General features: G+C 53.5%; 2 protein-coding genes and 1 long non-coding RNA gene across 3 annotated transcripts; 2 read left to right on the top strand and 1 right to left on the bottom strand.

Moving 5' to 3' along the window:
• The first annotated feature begins 59 nt into the window (after positions 1 to 59).
• Positions 60 to 1113, top strand: LOC137677387 (uncharacterized). The gene is made up of 3 exons (XR_011050269.1): positions 60 to 153; positions 242 to 367; positions 1030 to 1113. It is a non-coding gene; the product is annotated as an uncharacterized lncRNA (long non-coding RNA).
• A 1098-nt stretch (positions 1114 to 2211) lies between these two features.
• On the top strand, positions 2212 to 4111 carry LOC137677389 (voltage-dependent L-type calcium channel subunit alpha-1F-like). The gene is made up of 4 exons (XM_068424693.1): positions 2212 to 2323; positions 3030 to 3124; positions 3207 to 3491; positions 3572 to 4111. The coding sequence occupies exons 1-4, from the start codon at positions 2212 to 2214 to the stop codon at positions 3839 to 3841; spliced, it is 762 nt and encodes a 253-aa protein (XP_068280794.1). The 3' UTR covers positions 3842 to 4111.
• Positions 4112 to 13108: 8997 nt separating this feature from the next.
• On the bottom strand, positions 13109 to 15597 carry PQBP1 (polyglutamine binding protein 1; the record flags this gene model as incomplete). The annotated part of the gene is made up of 4 exons (XM_068424691.1): positions 13109 to 13412; positions 13522 to 13582; positions 13716 to 13820; positions 15453 to 15597. Coding segments are annotated over 4 exons (462 nt in total), but the record flags the coding sequence as incomplete, so codon positions are not given.
• Positions 15598 to 15865: the final 268 nt, after the last annotated feature.

The following is a 15865-nucleotide window of genomic DNA, read 5'->3' as shown; positions in this document are numbered from 1 at the left end:
CCCACCCATGTGTCCCCCCCCCCCCCAGAGGAGGAGGTCACCGTGGGCAAGTTCTACGCCACCTTCCTCATCCAGGACTATTTCCGCAAGTTCCGGCGGCGGAAGGAGCGGGGGCTGCTGGGGGGGGGGCCCAGCAACGAGTGCGCCCTGCAGGTGGGGGGGGGGGACATTTAGGGGGGGGTGGGTGGGGACACTGTGGGGACCCCCCCCCATGTTGTCACCCCCCCCCCCACCCCTCAAGGCCGGGCTGGAGACACTGCAGGCGCTGGGCCCCGAGATGCGGCGGGCGCTGAGCTGCGACCTCGAAGGGGACGTGGCAGCCGCCGCCGAGGGGGGGGAGGAGGAGGAGGAGGAGCTCAGCTACGCCGTAAGCCACGCCCCCCTCCGCCTGGCCACGCCCCCTTCCGCCAGGCCACGCCCCCGGCCCAAAAGGCCACGCCCCCCCATGGCCCGGCCCATGGCCGCAAACAGGCCACGCCCCCGACGGAAAAGGCCACGCCCCCTCCTGGCCATGCCCCCAGCCTGGAAAGGCCACGCCCCCTCCATCAGGCCACGCCCCCTCCCCCAGGGCCACGCCCCCTACAGACCACGCCCCCTCCTGGCCACGCCCCCTGCTCCAGGCCACGCCCCCTCCTCCTGACCACGCCCCCGGCCACGCCCCGGCTGGAAAAGGCCACGCCCCCTCATCCGGACCACGCCCCCTCCTTCAGGCCACGCCCCCCTCTCCGGACCACGCCCCCTCCTTCAGGCCTCGCCCCCTCCTGGCCACGCCCACTCCTCCAGGCCACGCCCCCTACTCCTGGTCCCGCCCCCTCCTCGTGGCCACGCCCCCGGTGGGAAAAGGCCACGCCCCCTCCTCCAGACCACGCCCCCTCCTGCGGCCACGCCCCCAAAGGCCACGCCCCCGCCCCAGACCACGCCCCCAGCCCAAAAGGCCACGCCCCCTCCTCCAGACCACGCCCCCTCCCCGGGCCACGCCCCCCTCTATGCCACGCCCCCCCTCAACCCCCGCCCCCTCCTGCCCCCCAGGCTCCGCAGACCCTGTACGGCTCCGCCCCCAGCCCCCCGCCCCCCGCTATGGGGGGGGACCCCCCCCAGGCCCCCCCCAGCCCCGCCCCCAGCGAGGGGGGGGACCCCGCGCCCCCACCCCAGGGTGGCACCCGCCGCCACGAGAGCAGGTACGGGGGGGGCACCCAGATGTGGGGGGGGGCACCCAGATATGGGGGGGGCACCCAGGTATGGGGGGGGCACACAGATATGGGGGGGGGCACCCAGGTGTGGGGGGGGCACCCAGATGTGGGGGGGGGCACACAGATGTGGGGGGGGCCACCCAGATGTGGGGGGGGGGCACCCAGGTATGGGGGGGGCACCCAGATTTGGGGGGGGGGGAACCAGGTATGGGGGGGGCACCCAGATTGGGGGGGGGGCACCCAGATTTGGGGGGGGCACCCAGATATGAAGGGGGGGGAACCAGGTATGGGGGGGGCACCCAGATTGGGGGGGGCACCCAAGTAGGGGGGGGGGCACCCAGGTATGGGGGGGGGGAACCAGATATGGGGGGGGCACCCAGATTGGGTGGGGCACCCAGGTATGGGGGGGGCACCGAGGTATGGGGGGGGGCACCCAGGTATGGGGGGGGGGCACCCAGGTATGGGGGGGGGCACCCAGATTGGGGGGGGCACCCAGGTATGGGGGGGCACCCAGATGTGGGGGGGGGCACCCAGGGATGGGGGGGCACCCAGATGTGGGGTGACTGGGGGGAAAGGGGGGGGCACACAGGCATGGGGGTGACTGGGGGGGGCACCCAGGTGTGGGGGGGGCACCCAAGTAGGGGGGGGGGCACCCAGATATGGGGGTGCCCGTGGGGAAGTGGGGGGGTCGCGGGGGGGTGGCGGGGGGGTCCCCACGTCCCCGTGCGCAGGCGGCGCCCAGCAGCCGGGGGGCAGGAGGCCGCAGCCCCCCCTGAGGCCGGGCAGGAGGAGCCGGGGACCGGGAGCCACGAGGAGGAGCTGGGGGGGCCGCCCCCCCCCGGGGCTGGGACAGGTACCGCGACCCCCCGTGACCCCTGGGGGGGGGTCCCAAACCCTGGGGGGGTCCCTATAACTGGGGGGGGGGGACACACACACAGGGTGTCCCCCCCCCCCCTAACGCCGCCTGTCCCCGCCCCCAGCCCCCCCCGCTGGGTGGGGGAAGGGCCCCGGGGGGGGGATGATGGGGGGGGGGTCGCTGCCCCCGCCCCCCCCCCGGCACTTCCCCCCCCGCGCCGGCGCCCTCGAGGGGCAGCAGCTCAAGAGGCGCCGCCTGCTGCCGCCCACCCCCGCGGGTAGGGGGCGGGGCTTATGGGAGGGGGCGGGGCTTATGGGGAGGGGTGGAGCTTATGGGGTGGGGTGGAGCTTATGGGGAGGGGGTGGGGCTTATGGGGGTGGGGCTTATGGGGAGGGGGTGGGGCTTATGGGAGGGGTGGGGCTTATGGGGAGGGGGTGGAGCTTGTGGGGAGAGGGTGGAGCTTATTGAGGGGGTGGGGCTTATGGGGAGGGGGTGGGGCTTATGGGGAAGGGTGGAGCTTATGGGGAGGGGTGGAGCTTATGGGGAGGGGTGGAGCTTATGGGAGGGTGGAGCTTATGGGGAGTGGTGGGGCTTATGGGGAGGGGGCGGAGCTTATGGGAGGGGGTGGGGCTTATGGGGAGGGGGTGGGGCTTATGGGGAGGGGGTGGGGCTTATGGGGAGGGGGCTTATGGGGAGGGGTGGGGCTTATGGGGGTGGGGCTTAAGGGGAGGGGGTGGGGCTTATGGGAGGGGTGGGGCTTGTGGGGGCGGGGCTTGTGGGAGGGGTGGAGCTTTGGGGAGGGGGTGGGGCTTATTGAGGAGGGGTGGAGCTTATGGGGGTGGGGCTTATGGGAGGGGGTGGGGCTTATGGGGTGGGGTGGAGCTTATGGGGAGGGGGTGGGCTTGTGGTGGGTGGCGCTTGCACGAAGGGGGCGGGGCTTGCACGGAGGGGGCGGAGCTTACAGACCGAGGCCCCGCCCCCAGGCCAGAAGCCATCCTTCACCATCCAGTGCCTGCGGCGCCAGGGCAGCTGCGAGGACGAGCCCATCCCGGGCACCTACACCCCCTCGGGGCCCCAGGTACCCCCCACGCGTGACACACACATGGGGGAACACACACACACGTGTGTCACGCGTGTCACACCCCCCCCGTCACCCCCAGGGCTACGGCAGCTCCGAGACGTGGCGCCTGGGGGGCTCGTCCTGCGCCTGGGCCGCGGCACCCCCCGCCCGCGGCCACGTCCTCTACGCGCCCCTCATCCTGGTGGAGGGGGGACCCCCGTCGCCGGGGGGGGTAGGAGGAGGTGGGGGGGTGGGACGCGACGTCCCCCCCTTCTCCCGCTGGCTCGTGGGGGACCGCGGCCCCCCCGGCCCCCCCCTGCGCCTGCGGCCCTGCGGCCCCCGCGACGCGCTGCCCCGTGGCTCCGCCGACAGCCTGGTGGAGGCGGTGAGTGACCCTGGGGGTGGGCGGGTGGGTGGGTGCGGGGACACACAGAGGTGGGGTGTCACCCCCCCCGTGTCCCCCAGGTCCTCATCTCGGAGGGGCTGGGGCTCTTCGCCCGCGACCCCAACTTCGTGGCCGTGGCCAAGCGCGAGATCGCCGACGCCTGCGACATGACGATGGACGAGATGGAGAGCGCCGCCGCCGACCTCCTCACCCGCCGCCGCCGACCCCCCCCCGCCGCTGCCACCCCCCCACCCCAAACCACCCTCTACGTCTACAGCGACGAGGAGCCACTGCGGCCGCCTGCCGAGGACGAGCTGGCCGACGAGATGGCCTGTGTCGGGGGGCTCTAGGACCCCCTAGCCCCCTCCTCTGGGGGTCTCTAGGACCCCTTGGACCCCTTATCCCCCCCCTCTGAGGGTTGGGGGGCTCTAGGACCCCCTATCCCCCTCCTCTGTGTGCCAGGGGGCTCTAGGACCTGCCCCCCCCGTTTGCTGGGGGGCTCTAGTACCCCCTATCCCCCTCCTCTGTGGGCTGGGGGGCTCTAGGACCCGGTATCCCCACCCCCGTGTGTGGGCGGGGCCTAGGACCCGGCTTAGCCCCGCCCCCCTCAAGGCGCAGGCGTGGCGCTAGGGGGCGCTGGGGAGTTGGGGGGGGGGGCCAGGAGGGGGTCAGACCTCGGGGATGGGGGGGGTGACCTCAGGAAAGAAGGGGTTTGCCTCAAAAAAAGGGGTTTTCCTCAAAAAAAGCAGGGGGTTACCTGAAAAAAAGGGTTTTTTCCCAAAAAAGAGAGTGTATTTCCTCAAAAAAAGGGTTTTTTCCTAAAAAAAAAGAGTGTATTTCCTCAAAAAAAAGAGGGTTTCCTCCTCAAAAAATAAAAAGTTTCTTTAAAAAAAAATATTCCTCAAAAAAAAAGTGTTTTTCCTCAAAAAAAAGAGGGGTTTTACCTCAAAAAAGGAGGGGTTTACCTCAAAAAAAGAGTTTTACCCCAAAAAAGGACGGTTTTACCTCAGAAAAGGAGGGGTTTACCCCCAAAAGGGAGGGTTTTACCTCAAAAAAGGAGGGTTTTACCTCAAAAAAGAAGTTTTACCTGAAAAAAGGAGGGTTTTACCTAAAAAAGGAGGGTTTTACCTCAAAAAAGGGGAGTTTTACATCATAAAAGGAGGGTTTTACCTAAAAAAGGAGAGTTTTACCTCAGAAAAGGAGGGTTTTACCTAGAAAAAAGGAGGGTTTTGCCTCAAAAAAGGAGGGTTTTACCTCAAAAAAGGAGAGTTTTACCTCAAAAAAGGATGGTTTTACCTCAGAAAAGGAGGGTTTTACCCCAAAAAGGAGAGTTTTACCTCAAAAAAGGAGGGTTTTACCTCAAAAAAGAATTTTTTACCTCAAAAAAGGAGGGTTTTACCTCAAAAAAGGAGGGTTTTACCTCAAAAAAGTTGAGTTTTACCTAAAAAAGGAGGGGTTTACCTCAAAAATGAGTTTTACCCACAAAAGGGACGGTTTTACCTCAAAAAAGGGGAGTTTTGCCTCAAAAACGGAAGGTTTTTCCTCGTAAAAGCAGGGTTTTACCTCATAAAAGGAGAGTTTTACTGCAAAAAAGGAGGGTTTTGCCTCATAAAAGGAGAATTTTACCTCAAAAAAGGAGAGTTTTACCTCAAAAAAATGAGGGTTTTACCTCAAAAAAGGAGAGTTTTACCTCATAAAAGGAGGGTTTTACCTAAAAAAGGAGAGTTTTACCTCAAAAAAGGAGGGTTTTCCCTCAAAAAAGGAGTTTTCCCTCAAAAAAGAGGGTTTTCCCTCAGGAAAAGGGGTATTTACCTGGGGTTTGGGGGTGTCCTCCAAAAACAAGGGGTTTTCTTTAAAAAAAAGGGTTAATTACCTCATGGAGGGAATTGTCCATCAGGAAAAAGGCTTTTTTTACCCCAGAAAAGGTAAATTTTACCTGACAGAGGAGGGGTTTACCTCAAGACAGAGAGTTTTACCTAAAAAAAATAAATAATTCACCTCAGGGAGGGGGATTTTACCTCACAGGGTCGAGTTTTTACCTCAGGAAAGGTAAATTTGCCCTCGCAGAGGAGGGTTTTACCTCAGGGAGGGGGATTTTACCTCAGAAAATAGGACTTTACCTCAGAAAATAAGATTTTTACCTCAAAAAAATAGGATTTTACCTCAAAAAATTCAATTTTTACCTCAAGAAAGGTCGATTTTACCTCATGGAAGAGGCTTTTACCTCAGGGAGGGGGTTTTACTTCAGGAAAGAGGATTTTTCACCTCAGGGAGGGGGATTTTACGTCAGAAAATAGGATTTTACCTCAAAAAAATATGATTTTACCTCAGAAAATACAATTTTACCTCAAAAATATGTCGATTTTACCTCATGGAAGAGGATTTTACCTCAGAAAACAGGATTTTACCTCAAAAAAATAGGAATTTTACCTCAGAAAACAGGATTTTACCTCAGAAAATAGGATTTTACCTCAGAAAACAGGATTTTTACCTCCAGAAAGGTCGATTTTACCTCATGGAAGAGGCCTTTACCTCAGGAAAGAGGATTTTTCACCTCAGGGAGGGGGATTTTACCTCAGAAAACAGGATTTTTACCTCAGAAAATAGGATTTCACCTCAGAAAATACGATTTTTACCTCAGAAAATAGGACTTTAGCTCAGAAAATAAGATTTTTTACCTCAAAAAAATAGGATTTTACCTCAAAAAATGCAATTTTTACCTCCAAAAAGGTAGATTTTACCTCATGGAAGAGGCTTTTACCTCAGGAAAGAGGATTTTTTCACCTCAGGGAAGGGGGTTTTAGCTCAGAAAAAAAGATTTTACCACAGAAAATGAAATCTTACCTCAAAAAAATAGGAATTTTACCTCAGAAAAGAAGATTTTACCTCAGAAAATAGGATTTTACCTCAGAAAACAGGATTTTTCCTCAGAAAACCGGATTTTTATCTCCAGAAAGTTAGATTTTTACCTCATGGAAAAGGCTTTTACCTCAGGAAAGGGGGTTTTACCACAGGAAAGAGGATTTTTCACCTCAGGGAGGGGAATTTTACCTCAGAAAATAGGATTTTACCTCAAAAAATACAATTTTTACCTCAAGAAAGGTCGATTTTACCTCATGGAAGAGGCTTTTACCTCAGAAAATAGGATTTTTACCTCAGAAAACAGGATTTTACCTCAGAAAATACAATTTTTACCTCAGAAAATAGGACTTTAGCTCAGAAAATAAGATTTTTACCTCAAAAAAATAGGATTTTACCTCAAAAAATACAATTTTTACCTCCAGAAAGGTAGATTTTACCTCATGGAAGAGGCGTTTTACCTCAGGGAGGAGGGTTTTACCTCAGAAAAGAGGATTTTTCACCTCAGGGAGGGGGATTTTACCTGAGAAAACAGGATTTTTTACCTCAGAAAATAGAATTTTTACCTCAGAAAACAGGATTTTTACTTCCAGAAAGGTCGATTTTACCTCATGGAAGAGGCCTTTACCTCAGGAAAGACGATTTTTTTCACCTCAGGGAGGGGGATTTTACCTCATAAAATAGGATTCTACCTCAGAAAACAGGATTTTACCTCAGAAAACAGGATTTTACCTCAAAAAATAGGAATTTTACCTCAGAAAAGAAGATTTTACCTCAGAAAATAGGATTTTACCTCAGAAAATAGGATTTTTACCTCAGAAAATAGGACTTTACCTCAAAAAATAGGATTTTTTACCTCAGAAAATAGGACTTTACCTCAGAAAAGAAGATTTTTTACCTCAAAAAAATAGGATTTTACCTCAAAAAATACAATTTTTAGCTCCAGAAAGGTAGTTTTTACCTCATGGAAGAGGCTTTTACCTCAGGAAAGAGGATTTTTTCACCTCAGGGAAGGGGTTTTAGCTCAGAAAAAAAGATTTTACCTCAGAAAACAAGATTTTACCTCAAAAAATAGGAATTTTACCTCAGAAAAGAAGATTTTACCTCAGAAAATAGGATTTTACCTCAGAAAACAGGATTTTTTACCTCAGAAAACAGGATTTTTACCTCCAGAAAGGTAGATTTTACCTCATGGAAGAGGCCTTTACCTCAGGGAGGGGGGTTTTACCTCAGAAAATATGATTTTTGCCTCAGAAAAGAAGATTTTACCTCAGAAAATAGGATTTTTACCTCAAGAAAGGTCGATTTTACCTCATGGAAGAGGCTTTTACCTCAGGAAAGAGGATTTTTCACCTCAGGGAGGGGGATTTTACGTCAGAAAATAGGATTTTACCTCAAAAAATTAGGATTTTACCTCAGAAAATAGGACTTTACCTCCGAAAATACGATTTTTACCTCAGAAAACAGGATTTTTACCTCCAGAAAGGTCGATTTTACCTCATGGAGAAGAGGCCTTTACCTCAGGGAGGGGGGTTTTACCTCAGAAAATATGATATTTGCCTCAGAAAAGAAGATTTTACCTCAGAAAATAGGATTTTTACCTCAAGAAAGGTCGATTTTACCTCATGGAAGAGGCTTTTACCTCAGGAAAGAGGATTTTTCACCTCAGGGAGGGGGATTTTACGTCAGAAAATAGGATTTTACCTCAAAAAATTAGGATTTTACCTCAGAAAATAGGATTTTTACCTCAGAAAATACCATTTTTACCTCCAGAAAGGTCGATTTTACCTCATGGAAGAAGTCTTTACCTCAGGGAGGAGGGTTTTACCTCAGGAAAGAGGATTTTTCACCTCAGGGAGCGGGATTTTACCTCAGTAAATAGGATTTTACCTCAAAAATAGGATGTTTTAGCTCAGAAAATAGGAATTTTACCTCAGAAAATAGGATTTTTTTACCTCAGAAAAGAAGATTCTACCTCAGAAAACAGGATTTTTACCTCAGAAAATAGAATTTTTACCTCAGAATATAGGATTTTTACCTCAGAAGATAGGTTTTTTACCTCCAGAAAGGTCGATTTTACCTCATGGAAGAGGCCTTTACCTCAGGAAAGACGATTTTTTTTCACCTCAGGGAGGGGGATTTTACCTCAGAAAACAGGATTTTACCTCAAAAAGTAGGAATTTTACCTCAGAAAAGAAGATTTTACCTCAGAAAATAGGATTTCACCTCAGAAAACAGGATTTTTACGTCTAGAAAGGTAGATTTTACCTCATGGAAAAGGCTTTTACCTCAGGGAGAAAGTTTTTACTTCAAGAAAGGGGATTTTTTACCTCAGGAAAGGTAAATTTGACCTCACAGAGGAGAGTTTTACCTCAGGGAGGGGGATTTTACCTCAGAAAATAGGATTTTTGCCTCAGAAAATGAGATTTTTACCTCAGAAAACAGGATTTTTCCTCAGAAAACAGGATTTTTACCTCCAGAAAGGTCGATTTTACCTCATGGAAGAGGCTTTTACCTCAGGGAGGGGCGTTTTACCTCAGGAAAGAGGATTTTTCACCTCAGGGAGGGGGATTTTACATCAGAAAATAGGATTTTACATCAGAAAATAGGATTTTACCTCAAAAAAATACGATTTTACCTCAAAAAAATGTCGATTTTACCTCATGGAAGAGGATTTTACCTCAGAAAACAGGATTTTACCTCAAAAAAATAGGAATTTTACCTCAGAAAACAGGATTTTACCTCAGAAAATAGGATTTTACCTCAGAAAACAGGATTTTTACCTCCAGAAAGGTCGATTTTACCTCATGGAAGAGGCTTTTACCTCAGGAAAGAGGGTTTTTCACCTCAGGGAGGGGGATTTTACCTCAGAAAACAGGATTTTTACCTCCAGAAAGGTCGATTTTACCTCATGGAAGAGGCTTTTACCTCAGGAAAGAGGATTTTTTCACCTCAGGGAGGGGGATTTTACCTCAGAAAACAGGATTTTTACCTCATAAAATAGGATTTCACCTCAGAAAATACGATTTTTACCTCAGAAAATAGGACTTTAGCTCAGAAAATAAGATTTTTACCTCAAAAAAATAGGATTTTACCTCAAAAAATTCAATTTTTACCTCAAGAAAGGTCGATTTTACCTCATGGAAGAGGCCTTTGCCTCAGGGAGGGGCGTTTTACCTCAGGAAAGAGGATTTTTTCACCTCAGGGAGGTGGATTTTACCTCAGAAAACAGGATTTTTACCTCAGAAAATAGGATTTTTACCTCCAGAAAGGTCAGTTTTACCTCATGGAAGAGGCCTTTACCTCAGGAAAGACGATTTTTTTCACTTCAGGGAGAGGGGTTTTACCTCATAAAATAGGATTCTACCTCAGAAAACAGGATTTTACCTCAAAAAATAGGAATTTTACCTCAGAAAAGAAGATTTTACCTCAGAAAATAGGATTTTACCTCAGAAAATAGGATTTTTACCTCAGAAAATAGGACTTTACCTCAAAAAATAGGATTTTTTACCTCAGAAAATAGGACTTTACCTCAGAAAAGAAGATTTTTTACCTCAAAAAAATAGGATTTTACCTCAAAAAATACAATTTTTAGCTCCAGAAAGGTAGTTTTTACCTCATGGAAGAGGCTTTTACCTCAGGAAAGAGGATTTTTTCACCTCAGGGAAGGGGTTTTAGCTCAGAAAAAAAGATTTTACCTCAGAAAACAAGATTTTACCTCAAAAAATAGGAATTTTACCTCAGAAAAGAAGATTTTACCTCAGAAAACAGGATTTTACCTCAGAAAACAGGATTTTTTACCTCAGAAAACAGGATTTTTACCTCCAGAAAGGTAGATTTTACCTCATGGAAGAGGCCTTTACCTCAGGGAGGGGGGTTTTACCTCAGAAAATATGATTTTTGCCTCAGAAAAGAAGATTTTACCTCAGAAAATAGGATTTTTACCTCAAGAAAGGTCGATTTTACCTCATGGAAGAGGCTTTTACCTCAGGAAAGAGGATTTTTCACCTCAGGGAGGGGGATTTTACGTCAGAAAATAGGATTTTACCTCAAAAAATTAGGATTTTACCTCCGAAAATAGGACTTTACCTCCGAAAATACGATTTTTACCTCAGAAAACAGGATTTTTACCTCCAGAAAGGTCGATTTTACCTCATGGAGAAGAGGCCTTTACCTCAGGGAGGAGGGTTTTACCTCAGGAAAGAGGATTTTTCACCTCAGGGAGCGGGATTTTACCTCAGTAAATAGGATTTTACCTCAAAAATAGGATGTTTTAGCTCAGAAAATAGGAATTTTACCTCAGAAAATAGGATTTTTTTACCTCAGAAAAGAAGATTCTACCTCAGAAAACAGGATTTTTACCTCAGAAAATGGAATTTTTACCTCAGAATATAGGATTTTTACCTCAGAAGATAGGTTTTTTACCTCCAGAAAGGTCGATTTTACCTCATGGAAGAGGCCTTTACCTCAGGAAAGACGATTTTTTTCACCTCAGGGAGGGGGATTTTACCTCAGAAAACAGGATTTTACCTCAAAAAGTAGGAATTTTACCTCAGAAAAGAAGATTTTACCTCAGAAAATAGGATTTCACCTCAGAAAACAGGATTTTTACGTCTAGAAAGGTAGATTTTACCTCATGGAAAAGGCTTTTACCTCAGGGAGAAAGTTTTTACTTCAAGAAAGGGGATTTTTTACCTCAGGAAAGGTAAATTTGACCTCACAGAGGAGAGTTTTACCTCAGGTAGGGGGATTTTACCTCAGAAAATAGGATTTTTGCCTCAGAGAATGAGATTTTTACCTCAGAAAACAGGATTTTTCCTCAGAAAACAGGATTTTTACCTCCAGAAAGGTCGATTTTACCTCATGGAAGAGGCTTTTACCTCAGGAAAGGGGGTTTTACCTCAGGAAAGAGGATTTTTCACCTCAGGGAGGGGGATTTTACCTCAGAAAATAGGATTTTACGTCAGAAAATAGGATTTTACCTCAAAAAAATACGATTTTAGCACAGAAAATACAATTTTACCTCAAAAAAAATGTCGATTTTACCTCATGGAAGAGGATTTTACCTCAGAAAACAGGATTTTACCTCAAAAAATAGGAATTTTTACCTCAGAAAAAAAGATTTTTACCTCAGAAAACAGGATTTTTACCTCCAGAAAGGTCGATTTTACCTCATGGAAGAGGCTTTTACCTCAGGAAAGAGGGTTTTTCACCTCAGGGAGGGGGATTTTACCTCAGAAAACAGGATTTTTACCTCATAAAATAGGATTTCACCTCAGAAAATACGATTTTTTACCTCAGAAAATAGGACTTTAGCTCAGAAAATAAGATTTTTACCTCAAAAAAATAGGATTTTACCTCAAAAAATACTATTTTTACCTCCAGAAAGGCAGATTTTACCTCATGGAAGAGGCTTTTACCTCAGGGAGGGGGTTTTACTTCAGGAAAGAGGATTTTTCACCTCAGGGAGGGGGATTTTACCTCAGGACGGTGTACTGGGATAGACTGGGAGGGGACTGGGATATACTGGGAGGGTACTGGAGGAGCTCCTATGAGCTTGTTGCAGCTATTGAGGGCACTGGGACATACTGGGAGACCTTTAAGCTAAATCTATGGGCACTGGGCGGGTGGGAACTGGGGGTACTGGTAGGTCTTGGGCTATACTGGGAGGCACTGGGAGCTCTTCTCTGCTCTCTGCAGCTGGACCCTGAGAAGCCCTACAGCTACGTGCCCCGCCTTGTGCGAGGCCGTGGGTGTGCAAGGACCCTTGTGGGTGTGCAAGGACCCTCGTGCGAGGCTGTGGGTGTGCAAGGACCCTCGTGTGAGGCTCTGGGTGTGCGAGGCCCCTCGTGAGAGGCTGTGGGCGTGCAAGGACCCTCGTGGGTGTGCGAGGACCCTTGTGGGTGTGCAAGGACCCTCGTGCAAGGCTGTGGGCGTGCAAGGACCCTTGTGGGTGTGCAAGGACCCTCGTACGAGGCTGTGGGTGTGCAAGGACCCTTATGGGCATCCAAGGACCCTCGTGCAAGGCCGTGGGTGTGCAAGGACCCTTGTGGGTGTCCAAGGACCCTCGTGCAAGGACCCTTGTGAGCGTGCAAGGACCCTCATGTGAGACGGGGTGTGTGCAAGGACCCTCGTGGGTGTGCAAGGACCCTCGTGCGAGGACCCTTGTGGGTATGCGAGGACCCTTGTGGGTGTGCAAGGACCCTCGTGAGAGGTTGTAGGTGTGCAAGGCCCATTGTGGGCGTGCAAGGACCCTCATGTGAGACTGTGGGTATGCAAGGCCCCTTGTGGGCGTGTAAAGACCCTTGTGGGTGTGCAAGGACCCTCGTACGAGGTTGTGGGTGTGCAAGGACCCTCATGGGCGTGCAAGGACCCTCGTGAGAGGCTGTGGGTGTGCGAGGCCCATTGTGGGCGTGCAAGGACCCTCATGTGAGACTGTGGGTATGCAAGGCCCCTCGTGGGTGTGCAAGGACCCTTGTGGGTGTACAAGGACCCTCGTGTGAGTCCAAGGATCCTCATGTGAGGCTGTGGGCGTGCAAGGCCCCTCGTGGGTGTGCAAGGGCCCTCGTGCAAAGCCGTGGGTGTGCAAGGACCCTTGTGTGAGGACCCTTGTGAGTGTGCAAGGACCCTTGTGGGTGTGCAGGACCCTCATGCGAGGCCGAGGCAGCACCCTCGTGCGAGTTCCCCCCCCCTCCTTGCACGCGCGTGTGCAACACCCCCCCCTCCCTCTCCCCCCCCCTTTTTACTCCCCACACCACGAGGCTCCAGCAGGTTTATTCCCCCCGGGGAGGGGGCAGATTCGGGGGGTTTTGGGGGGGTTGTAGGGGTGTTGGGGGGGGGGGGGGGGGGGGTAGGTTTTGGGGGGGGGTCGGGGGGGTATTTGGGGGGGGTATTTGGGGGGGGGGGGGGGGTCAGTCCTTGCCCCGCGAGGCCTCGGCGTTGGCCCGCAGCACGGCCCCCGGGCTGGGGTAGGGCCGCTGCTGGAAGAGGGGCCCGGCCGCCGTCGTGTCGGCCCCCGTCTTCGCCTCGTTCCTCTTGGGCAGCCCCGTCGACCACGTGCCCCTGGGGGGGGGGGCAAATTTGGGTGGGGGGGGGTCACAAAGAGCCCCTCCCCCCCCCTCAATAACCCCCCCCCACCCCCCCCCCACCCAATACCCCCCCACCCACTCACCGGGGGGCGTCCGAGTAGGCGCTGGGGTCCATGGGGTCGAGCTCCTCGTCCTTGCGGCTCCCTTTGGGGGGGGGGGGGGATGGGGCAAATTGGGGGTCTACCCCCCCCCAGACCCTCCCCCACCCCCACCCTGACCCCCCCCCCCCCACATTTAGGGTGCTGGGGGGGGGGAGGGGGGGGGGGTCAGCACCCACCTTTCTTGCTCTTGGGGTACGGCGCCAGCTCGTCGCGCCGGGGGAAGCGCCGCTCCCGGGGGGGCTCCTCCTGCTCGGGGCCCCTGGCGGGGGGGTCCTGGGGCTCTGGGGGGGGGGGAAGGGGTTAGGGACCCCCCCCCAATTTTAGGGACCCCCCCAGGGTTTAGGGACCCCCCCCAGGGTTTAGGGACCCCCCCCAATTTTAGGGACCCCCCCAGGGTTTAGGGACCCCCCCATCATTAGGGACCCCCCCCAATTTTAGGGACCCCCCCAACTTAGGGCCCCCCCCCAATTTCAGGGACCCCCCCAGTTTTAGGGATCCCTCCATGGTTAGGGACCCCCCCCCAATTTAGGGACCCCCCCCAATTTTAGGGACCCCCCCCAATTTAGAGACCCCCCCAGGGTTTAGGGCCCCCCCCCCAGGGTTTGAGGCCCCCCCCCAATTTAGGGACCCCCCCCAATTTAGGGACACCCCCGTGGTTGGGGACCCCCCCCAATTTAGGGACCCCCCCAGGGTTTAGGGACCCCCACCAATTTTAGGGACCCCCCCAGGGTTTAGGGACCCCCCCCCCAATTTAGGGACCCCCCCAGGGTTTAGGGACCCTCACCAATTTTAGGGACCCCCCCAGGTTTTAGGGACCCCCCCCCAATTTTAGGGACCCCCCCAATTTTAGGGACGCCCCCCATTTTAGGGACCCCCCCCAGGGTTTAGGGCCCCCCCAAAATTTAGGGACCCCCCCCAATTTTAGGGACCCCCCCATGGTTAGGGACCCCCCCCCAATTTAGGGACCTCCCCCCAATTTTAGGGACCCCCCCCAGGGTTTAGGGACCCCCCCCAATTTTAGGGACCCCCCCAATTTAGGGACCCCCCCAACTTAGGGCCCCCCCCAATTTCAGGGACCCCCCCAGGTTTAGGGACCCCCCAATTTAGGGACCCCCCCAGTGTTTGAGGCCCCCCTCCCAATTTTAAGGACCCCCCCAGGGTTTGGGGACCCCCCCCCCAATTTCAGGGACCCCCCCCAGTTTTAGGGACCCCCCCCAGGGTTAGGGACCCCCCCCAATTTTAGGGACCCCCCCCAGGGTTGGGGACCCCCCCAATTTTAGGGCCCCCCAAAACTGAGGGCCTCCCCCCAATTTTAGGGACCCCCCCAGAATTTGGGGACCCCCCCCAATTTTAGGGACCCCCCCAATTTAGGGACCCCCCCCCCTTTTAGGGACCCCCCCAATTTAGGGACCCCCCCCCAATTTAGGGACCCCCCCCCCTTTTAGGGACCCCCCCAATTTAGGGACCCCCCCAATTTAGGGACCCCCCAAAATTTAGGGACCCCCCCCAATTTTAGGGACCCCCCCCCAATTTAGGGACCCCCCCCAGTTTTAGGGACCCCCCCATGGTTAGGGACCCCCCCCAATTTTAGGGACCCCCCCCAATTTTACGGACCCCCCCCAATTTAGGGCCCCCCCCAATTTCAGGGACCCCCCCCCAGGATTTAGGGACCCCCCCAGGGTTTAGGGACCCCCCCCAATTTTAGGGACCCCCCCCAATTTAGGGACCCCCCCAGGGTTTAGGGACCCCCCCCAGGGTTTGAGGCCCCCCCCAATTTTAAGGACCCCCCCCAATTTAGGGACCCCCCTGAATTTTAGGGACCCCCCCCAATTTTAGGGACCCCTCCAGGGTTTAGGGGACCCCCCCCCCAATTTTGGGGACCCCCCCCAATTTAGGGCCCCCCCCCGCCTCACCCTGCCCCCCCCCCTTGAGCCTCTTGGCCGCGCGGGTGACGACGGCGTTGGGGTCGCTCGGGGACAGCCACGACACCAGGTCGGTCTCCGCGTTCCAGTAGTAGGGCAGCCCGCTGCGGGGGGGGGAGGAACGTATGGATGGGCCCTATAGGAGCCTGCGGGCCCTATAGCGCCTGCGAGGGGGCCCTATAGATCCTATAGGGCCCGAGAAAGGTCCCTACAGCCCCTATAGCCCCTAAGAAGGGTCCCTATAGGTCCTATAGCTCCTGGGAAGGGTCCCTGCAGCCCCTATAGCCCCTGGGAAGGGGCCCTACAACCTCTATAAGGCCCAAGAAAGGTCCCTACAGCCCCTATAGCCCCTGGGAACAGTCCCTAGAGACGCTATAGCCCCTGAAAAGGGGCCCTATAGGTCC

The sequence above is a fragment of the Nyctibius grandis genome, unplaced genomic scaffold (genome assembly GCF_013368605.1).
Source record: "Nyctibius grandis isolate bNycGra1 unplaced genomic scaffold, bNycGra1.pri scaffold_186_arrow_ctg1, whole genome shotgun sequence".
Classification (NCBI taxonomy): domain Eukaryota; kingdom Metazoa; phylum Chordata; class Aves; order Nyctibiiformes; family Nyctibiidae; genus Nyctibius; species Nyctibius grandis.
Note: the sequence above shows the minus strand (reverse complement) of the source record. Positions and strands in the feature narration are given on the sequence as shown.